This window comes from Cricetulus griseus (genome assembly GCF_003668045.3).
Source record: "Cricetulus griseus strain 17A/GY chromosome 1 unlocalized genomic scaffold, alternate assembly CriGri-PICRH-1.0 chr1_1, whole genome shotgun sequence".
Lineage (NCBI taxonomy): Eukaryota > Metazoa > Chordata > Mammalia > Rodentia > Cricetidae > Cricetulus > Cricetulus griseus.
Genome location: NW_023276807.1, coordinates 107,472,682 through 107,482,337, shown reverse-complemented (window position 1 = coordinate 107,482,337; position 9,656 = coordinate 107,472,682). Strand labels below are relative to the sequence as shown.

General features: G+C 50.8%; 1 protein-coding gene across 1 annotated transcript in view; it reads left to right on the top strand.

Moving 5' to 3' along the window:
- The first annotated feature begins 1,262 nt into the window (after positions 1-1,262).
- The window catches only part of Wdr1 (WD repeat domain 1), a 33,416-nt gene continuing 25,022 nt past the window's right edge, over positions 1,263-9,656 (top strand). The window contains exons 1-2 of the mRNA XM_027387031.2: positions 1,263-1,448; positions 1,759-1,880. Of these exons, the coding sequence (XP_027242832.1) occupies positions 1,433-1,448; positions 1,759-1,880 (138 nt within the window). The 5' untranslated portion in view covers positions 1,263-1,432. The remainder of the gene's footprint in view (positions 1,449-1,758; positions 1,881-9,656) is intronic.

Genomic DNA, 9,656 nt, shown 5'->3' with positions numbered 1-9,656 from the left:
CTGAATCCCAGGCCTCCCCTCAAGACAAAGGGCCTCCTAGGAACCCATGACTCAAGGGTTCAATGCACAAGGCCCTTCCCTAAGCTTATGCTTTTTGCCTTTAAAATGCCTGTGCCGGGTGACAGGGCTGCTCTCTAGCCTTCATGCTGAGAGAGCCCATTTGTACAAACGACCACCTTTCATTACAGCCTCTTGCTGTTTGCATCAAGTTTCAGCCTCCTCATGGTGACTGGGGTGGTAGCAGTCCTGGGGAAAGATACTGGAGGCTTGAGCTTGGGGAGGGGTCTTACACTAGGTACTAAGAAAACAGGATATAGTTTCAAGTTAACACTGAGGCGCCACAGAAGCCCTAGGAGGACACACTTTAAAAGCTCTCTGAAATTTGCAACTCCTGTAGAGGCATCTAACCACTAGATAGCAACTGAAAAGTTAAGCTGTATCAGGCCAGATAGCAAACAGGTGGGTAGCCAGCCAGGGAACTGCCAGAAGAGGTCGGTCTGACCTACAGAGTAATTAACAAGACACACTTGGCTCCAATTTCTGAAGCAGAAGGCAAATTCATCTAAGGCAAATTTCTAGGAGTTTCCCTCTGAAAGACCACTTCTCCGGTTTCCCAACTAAGGTTTCAGAGCTTTTCAAGCAATTAGCTGTTAGTCTTCTTCGTTTTGCTCTAATGAATCATCTTGAGGCTCAGAGCAAATTCCAGGCTTTGCTCCCCCCCTCTAAGAACAGAGTTCCAACCCTCATGCCCTCTCCCCACTCCACCGCCCCGTGCCCGGCTTATTAGGAAATTGGCCCTGCCGCCTTAACAATTAAATCCTTTGCTTTTGGCTTCTTTGTCAGTAGAAGTTTAAAGAGTAGGATTAGCAGGAGGAAGAGACAGGAGAGTTCAGATCTAGAAGGCGCTTTATAAAGTATCTGCCTCAAGGAAGGAGAGTTCCTAAGTATACCCGAGATTTTTTTTTAAAGCCACGCGAGCCACAGCTTCAAGTCTTTTACAAGCCCAGGCGCCAAGGTGGCAGAAAACCGCCCGAGGGGACACCGCTATAGCAAAGAGAAGCTCATAACCGGTACCCCCAGACTTCTACTGTGGCCGGAGCCGCCTTTTCTCGAGTCGTGTATTTGCGTCACTTCCGGGGCGGGACCGCACGAGGGGCGGGGCCGTGTCCGCGCAGGCTCGTCGGGCTGCAGCCGCGGAGCTGAGCGCTTGACTATATATGGTCAAAGCTGGGGGCGAGCCGCGCCGGGACCGCGCTTCCGGGTTGGGTCGTCCGCAGCAGCAGCGTACAGGGGCACGCGCGAGCCGGTCTCGGAGTCGGGCTTCGGACCGCCCCTCCGCGCCCCGCACGCTCGGCGCCGCCTTCCGCGCAGTCCCCGGGCTCGGTCACTGCGAGGTCCCATTCGAGCGCTGCGCCGTAACAAGTGGGCGAGGATGCCGTACGAGATCAGTGAGTGCGTGGGCCTCGACGCGCGGCCGCTGGCTTCTGGGGTCGGTGTAGGCAGGAGGGCGCGGCTGGGGTCGTGCACGGTCGCGGGGTGCGGGCCGGGAAGCCCGGAGTGGGTACTGTGGGCTGGACTGGCGAACTGCGTGACCCCGGGGCCTGGCCGCCACCGCCGACCAGGAAGTCTGCCGGCCGCGCCCGCAGGCGGCAACAGGTGACCGGCCTGGGACCCCCGGTGTTGACCGCCTGTGGCTCCCCGGGTCCCAAGTGTCCCGGAGCGCCCCTCATGCACCGTTACGCGTTTGTGTCTTCCCAGAGAAGGTTTTCGCTAGCCTCCCCCAAGTGGAGCGGGGCGTCTCCAAGATCCTCGGCGGAGACCCCAAGGGCAATCATTTTCTCTACACCAATGGCAAGTGCGTCATCCTGAGGAATATCGATGTGAGTACCCCATGCCCCCGCGTGCCCTGTTTTCGTCCCTGCCCTGCGAGGTACCTCCAGAGTCGGGAATTCTTGCCCTTCCGCCCCCTCATCTCCCAGCGGGTTGGCCTGAGGAGAGGGGTAGCCACGCCCCTTCTGCCCAGGAGCCACACCTTGGATGGCTCAGATGACTAGACTGGACTGTTTCGTTCACCCCAAACCCCCATTGACTGGGAAACTGAGGCTTCCATCATTTTGGTTCTTAGAGCTAAGGGCTTTGAGGCTGCTGCTGCTACTTGATCATGGTCGGTTGGTGATTGGTCCTCTCTGAGCCCAGTTTCCGCATTGGGAAAATGGAGATTGTGAGATGATCCTCCACTTCCCTGGCTTCCTGGACCGGCTGAATGAGCTGGTCAGCCATTCTCGTGCCGACTGTGTTGGGCACTAATGGAGCACTTGGTAAATGGCCCTTCTGCTTAATCATCCTAATACCCCCAGCTTCCTGGTGTGCCAGAGTCCAGAAAACACACCCAGTTATCTGAACTCCAACTGCTTTGGATTTGAGTCTCAGAAGAAACAGGAACTAGTGTATTCAGCCTCGTGGTTTTCTGCAGATAACCTGTTTCCAGGCCAGGATTTTGGGAGGCCTTTGCGAATTAATGTTTTCCCTCTGATTGTTGAAATGAGTCTGTCTGCCTCTTCTCCATCTCCAGGATGGTGGCTCAAATCTTGTCCCTCCTCTCCTCAGCCCTAAGGAATGGTATGGGGTGGAAACTGGAGGTGGCAGCCAGGAGTTAGGGCACTTTACTACCATGCTTGGTGAAGGACTGGTAGAGAGGTGGAGGTGTTGGTTGACTGCTCCACCAAGGCTGTCACCTTCAGCTTCTGCATGCATGCTAGGAGCATCATTGGTCAGGTGAGGTGACTCAGACACCAATATCCTCCAAGAGCCTCCCAGCTGGCTGAGGGCAGACCCTAGCTTCTTTGTAAAGAGAGGCTGCATTCTGGACTTTGGTGGCTGCTGGCTGTGGCTGTGGCTGTGTCTTTGTTGGTCTAATGAAGCCAACCAGTCATCAGCTCTGTGGTAGTTTCTGACCTCTGAAGCATTGTTGGGTACCTCAAGTGGGGTAGGAGTTTGGGTATGAGCCTGCTTTGCTAGTTGCATGGATTCCTAGAAAGCTGATCCTGCCTCCTTAGAACTGGGGATGCCTCCTCAAGGGCTTAACACTGCATTGAGGTCATACGGTTTTGAGAAAGTAAAGGGAAAATGGAGATGGCCACATGGGAGCTCTGTGGATTGACAAAGATGTCTAAAGCATCTTCATGTACCCTGAGCTTTGGGGAATTTGGTTTTGTCATATATACAGCTTCCGTCACTCCACTCTATTCACATCCAGTTGGGAGAACTGGTGTAGGCCAGCTTGTCCCTTGAATCCACTGGCCTGGTACTATCAGAGGAACAGTGCACAGGGAGATTGAAAGGGGTGGATTTACCCCCAGTGACGTGTACCCCTGCCAGACCTTTCCCCTCCAGACTTCACTTTTCTCTCCTGGAGGTGCAGCCACTTCTGTTCCCACCAAGGTTAAGTTCCTGGCATGTCAGGACAATATGGAGTAGGGTACTGTTACATCGTTTTGTGTGCTGGATGTTAACAGGCATGTACTAGTTTTCTGTTGGGCTACTGGTCCATAGAGATGGGTTAGATTTTTATTAGGACCGTGTTGCTAGAGAAAATGAGGTGTGAATTCTCAGGAACATTCCGGATGCAGGAAGGAAGGTATTCTGGTAGGGATCCAAGTTCTGGAGGACTGGAAAGCTAGCACCACATCATGGGAGGTCCGAATGCTTTGTAGACTTCTCATACCTATGTGTCCCTGAACCCATTTGGGGGCCCTTGGATGCCTCTTCCCCCAGATTGAACCCTATCTTGCTGGTGTAAAGGTACAAGAGCCAAGACTACTCTGAGTGAGCTCCATAGCTACCGTGTCACATTTCATTAGAGTCCTTTAGAATCTGCAGACTCGCCTTGCTTCCTACTGTATCCAGGTGCCATGCTTGCTGCCCTGAGGTCTGTTCTTACTGTGCCTGCTGGAGCACCTTACACTCAGCATCATTGTGACAGTGCTCTTCCTCTCAACCTTCCCTTCTCTGTCAGCTCCAGATTTACTTGCCCCCTCACTTCTCCACATGCCTCTTAGGACCTACTGGTGGTGTGGCCTTTGCCTGGATAGTAATTCTCCAATGTCCACAAGGCCTGTATCTCTTATACTTGTGTTTAGAAATTACTAGAGGGCCTTTATCCTAAACAGCATTTCTGCCTCTGGCCTTCTCTTGTTTTCTGCTGGCAGTAAATGTGAACCAGGCCTTTGCTGTTCCCGTTGCTATTCTTAAGTGTTCAAGGATGTTCTCCCTTGCCTGCAACTCCAGGAAAGCAGGGCTTTTCCTGTGTTGTTCACCTCATGTCCTCACATTGGAACACCTGGCACACAGTAGCCCACTAAGTTCACCACACCTAATTTCTTTTCCTGTTATAGGGTTTCACTATATAGCCAAGGCTACATAAAATTCAAAATTTCCCCCGTTTCGGCCTCCATGGTGCAGAGACAGAATGTATGGCACCACTGCATCCTAAATGTTCTAGTACCCACCTTTTGAACTTACTTATTATTCTTGCCACACTCTTACTGTGGCTGTCTATCAACTGTTCTCTGACTGAAAATGCTCTGTGGACCTGGCTTTTGAATTAGCCAGTAGGAAAGGTGCTCCCTGTTTCTTTTCCTGTGTCCTGTTGCCATATTTGAAGAGGAAATTCTCTTCAGAGTTAAAGCATGTGGTGATGGAGGCCAGCTGGGAACTGGCATTTGGAAAACTTTAGTTATGTACCTTGACAAATGTGGACCCTCCTCCCCCCCCTCCCCCGGCCAAAAAAAAAGGGAAGAGCAATATGGGGAGAACTTAAAGAAGGTATTTGGTTCCTGGGTTGTAGAACTAATATCTGGGAAACTTGACCCTATAAAATCAGGTCTCAGGGAATGGCACACAGCAATTATGCTAATCACAGGCTTGTCTCTTTAAACCCCTTGCAGGAGGTTGAACACCAAAAAGTTTTCATTTGGCACTATCTGTTACCAGCCTGTGCACAAGGACCTGTGTGGGCCCTTGCAGGTAGAGATGGGAGAAACAGGACTTGAGGACTAACAGTTCCTCTGTTTAAGTACATACCTGATGAGTCGCTGCTGCATTTCCAGGATGGCTGTCAGCCTAGGGGGTACAGGTTTAAGGGCCTGCTCATAGAGCACATTGTCATAGCAAATTGAGGTTCTCATGACAAGTTGTGTGTTTGATGACCACTTAGACAGAAATGAGCACACAGTAGCAGCTTGGCATCCAGAGCCAGGAACTCCATTCCCTTCACCCAAGACCACCTACCTGCTGGGTGAGGGCTAGACAAAGTACTTCAACACAAGGCAATCACAAGAGTATGGGTTCTGGTAGGATCTATGGGTACCAGTTGGGTTGAGCTAGAGTAGTGACTGCAGCAACATGGATGAGGGAGAAGACCGGGCTAAGATGACTCAAGACAACAGGTAGAGGCTATGTGTGTGGCTCAGGCTACCCGTCAGTAGCCCAGCATTATTTTGTTCTGCTTAAAGTGTGTGATCGACTTAGTGTAGATGGTTGGTGGAGTGTGCCAAAAGGAGGCACGTCCCAAATAATGTATAGGTAGTGTGGCACGGCATATCAGAAAAGGCCAGGTGGGCGAGGTACCTTTTGCTACATCTTTGACAGGGAGGAGGGATCGAGGATTAGGAAGGAGGCACAGTCTAGATGGAAGTGATGAGGGGATTAAGCAATGATTTGTGGAGCATAGGCTGGATGAGGGGTACAGCAGGCATGGTGAGCTAAGAGTTGTGATATGGAGCCAGAGAAGGTGTCTGATGTGCTGTTTTGTGTCTGCCCTGTTAGGTTAACCAGTACTCCATGAGTTACTGGGGGCATGGCTGGTCAGCCTGTGAACCACACCTTGTGCTTACCACCTAAGGCTGGCACTGTACTAAGTCAGTTGGTCTCCTCCAATTCTCTTTCAGCATGGTATAGTCTGGGGCTCAGCTTGGCCCAGCAGAAGTTCTACTCTTGTTGTGTGAAGGTGTGGGTGCTGCTTTGAGCTGGGTTACTGCAATAACACAGGTTTGGCCCTGTGTCACTGGTAAAACAGAAGGGCCCTATACATTTTGTTTAGCACAGGCCTGCCCTTAGCAGGATCTGCTCCCAGGCCTTGCCACCTCTAGCCTGGGAGTACTTGGAACACAGTGCCCTTCCTGGAAGTGTGCCTCCACCCCATACAGATGAATGGTGGGGGCTGCCCAGTGCTCTTCAAGATGTGCTCCAGGAGACCATTGGCAATGAAAGAAGCACATGGAGGCCCTTTTTGTGATACTGACTGACATGGCTTAAAGGGTTAATTTGCATGTTCCCCGTGTCCTCTGCGGGCTACCCTGGTTGTCTTAGATGTGCCTCCAGTCTGATCCTAACCACAGCCCTCCCTCACTCTGGAGGCAGAGCACTCCGGAAGCTGCAGGGGCTATGTCAGTTGCTACTGCCCTCCCAGGCAAGATGTAATACTGGGAACTCCAGAAGAAAGGCCTGTGGTTCCAGGGCACAGGATGGGCCAGCTGATGTCTAAAGACATGGCTTGATGGATGGTACAGGGATTGGCTGAATAGTTGTTGCTAACACCAGGAGCGACAGGAATTCCTGGGTTGAAATGTGGTGGGTAAACATGTGTATTCCAGGGCTGGTTGGGAGCACTGGGCAGCCCTGGGTCTCCATGCAGGGAGGTGGCCCTTTCTACTTTCTCCCAGGAATCCTATAGCCTCTGACCTGATGGCTAGAACCTGGTCCCATGCCCCTTGCAGTAGTGTAAGAAGGAAGTCTAGACTGAGGAACACCACTATGGTGACCCCAGCCCCCAAATAGGGCAGTGGGCCCTGCACACAGTGATAACCATCCCCCATGCTCTTCAACTTGGTTCCTCAGATAGGCTGTTCACCTAGAGAAGAAGCTGGGGAGAGGGTGCTTGTGCAATTGGGGTGTGTGTGTGTGTGTGTGTGTGTGTGTGTGTGTGATCACCCTGGTTGTCTTGTGGCCTGAACTGAGCCTTCAGTGGGATACACAGTTGCCTGGGACAGGGAGGCCACCCCATCTTCCTGGCACTAGTAGCTGCTCCTGCCGTGAGCCTAGGAGGGTGGGGGAGGAGGCTGCTGACTCAGATGCAAGTCATTATCTGTAATTTGGAGTCTTTTGACCCAGTTGTATTCAGAACACAATTGAGAGTGAGTGAGTGAGAGAGTGTGAGTGAGTGAATGATTCATCCAGCTTAGGCAGGATTTGGTGCCCTTTGGGGCTTTACAAGCACTCTGCAGGCACCCTGACCATTTAGGGTCTGGAATGTTAGGAGCAGAGTGTGATCCCTTGGCCTCTGCTGCCTCTTTCTTCATTTTGCGATACCCTTTTCTGCTGACTTCCTTCCTTCCTTCCCTTGGAAGGCAATGCAGCCTAGGAGATCACATAGTCCTGTAGCTAGAGCAGGGTTCACAGCCCTCAGGAGGCTCTGTCAGCTGTAGGTGAGGATAGATGTGTCAGGTGCTGTGAAGGAAGGGGCTGGTCAGAATGTGAAACTTGAATGGATTTGAGAAGAAGGGGGTTGCTTCACTGAGGTGTGCCGTGCAGGTGCCCAGACCTGACCAGTCCCATAACCATAGCAGCATTCCAGGAAGCCCCTGGCTCCTACCAGGCATGCTGCCCACAGCGGTTCCTGATCCAGATTTTAATGGGGGCTACCATTCTAGAACTTACTCGTGGGTTTTCATGACTGATGCTTTGGAGGTACAGCTGGGTAGGTGTTAGTAGTTTGGTCCATTTAATGGTTGAATAGTGTTGTATTGATAGTGGATGGATATACCACACCTAGTTTTCTTATTCATCTGCTGGTGGCCATTGGGGTTGTCCCCAATTTGAGGTCCCCTTGATGAGACTTACCTGGTGGTCTTTTGTGGACACGGGGTTTCATTTCTCTAGTGAAGTACTCCAAGAGTGGGACTTTTTCTGAATGCGTATGTGTGGCACATGTATGGAGGCCAAAGGACACCTTCCAAGTCAGTTCTCTCCTTCCACCTTTCTGTGGGTTCCAGGCATTGAACTCAGGTTGCTTAATCCACCAAGCCTTCTTGCCATCTCGTATGCATTTAACTTCCTTCATAAGTAATTACCTAGATATCTTCCAACTGTGTCACTAAGTTTCCACCAGCACTGTGTGAACAGTCCAGTGCCACTTCCCTCCATCCTCATTAGCAGCTGGTGTCTTTGGTCTCATTGGTTCTTATAGGTATGGTAGTTTTGATTTTCATTTCCCAAAAGATGAATGCTATTGAACACTTGCTTATATGCTGATTTAATACTCAATGTCCTCTTTGGGTTCTCTGTCTTTTTTATTTTATTGGCATATGTTTAGTCTATGGGTTAAGTTTTAGGTGAAAGAGACTATCAGTGTTTTTCCCTCACCACATACCATGTATTTAGCACCTTATTTGCTAAGCTAAGTGCTGTGATGGCTCATGGGATATCATATGAAGCAAGTAACAGAAATGATGGAGGAGAAGGGCAGCTATACTATGTGGAGGGGTGGGGTTCCCAGATTTCCATGCAGCCCCCTCAGGGATGTGGTAATTGCTCCACTACAGTAATTACTACAGAAGAGCTGTGAAGCAGTTGGGTAAGTTTTGTAGAGGAGATGCCGCTTAAGATGAGTGAGTGGTGGTCTCGGGCAGGCAGCCAGGCATGTGTACTGGGCAAGGGACCAACATGCACAGAGAAGTGAGATCACTCAGGAGTCCCAGAATGTGGCTGCATTGGCTGGCAGGAGGTGGGTGGTCTCATCTGTAGAGTGAGGGCTGTATGGGATCCCTTGACTAAGAATAAACAAACCTCTAGGGTTGGGAAGACAGGGGCTTCAGGAAAAGTCTTGGTACCACCTGAGCCTCTCCCTTGTGATTTCAGCCTTGAATGTGGGAAGCTGCCTCCTTTCCCAGAGAGTACTGGTCTGGAGAAAGCTGACAGCAGCAATCAGGATAGACAGCCTCATCTTTAACTGTGGAGAGGCTGAGAAGCATCTGTGGCCATGTTGGAAGACTGCCTGGATGTGCATATTTGTGAGAGAGGTGATTGGGAATGAATGAACAGGGATGTACTTTTACAAACTACACAAATGCAAAACGTCATTGCTGAGGAACACAGGCTTGTAGCCCTAGCTTCTACCCCATTCTTTGCTTCATGTCCAGCCATTTTTGATGTGTGCTATGGGAAGGTGCAGGGAATCCTCGTTTCTTCCCAAGCCCAAGTTTCTTCCCAAGCCCCAGCTTCGGGCTTCCTCTGCTCCAACATCAGAGCCAGGAGCAATCTTGTGACAGGCCCCAAAGGGTGCTTGGGTAGAATTGGCATTACTCAGGGGAGACGGGGTGGGAATAGACTAGATGAATTTATTATCAGCTGACAGCTTCCTATATAGGACAGAAGAACCATAGAACTCTTTAATCAATGTTCGTTTGGGCGGTGTTCCGCAAGTACATATTTGTTGTGTATAATGGGAAGTATAAAAAAGCAAGCCAGCAAAAATGGATCTCAGATTCCCTCATCCAAGAGGCCAAATGGGCTTCAGTGGATGGACAGGTAGGTATCTTTCTAGGACTTTGTCGATAATGGTCTAATGTTAAACATTGTGTGTCCTTGCCCTGCTCTTG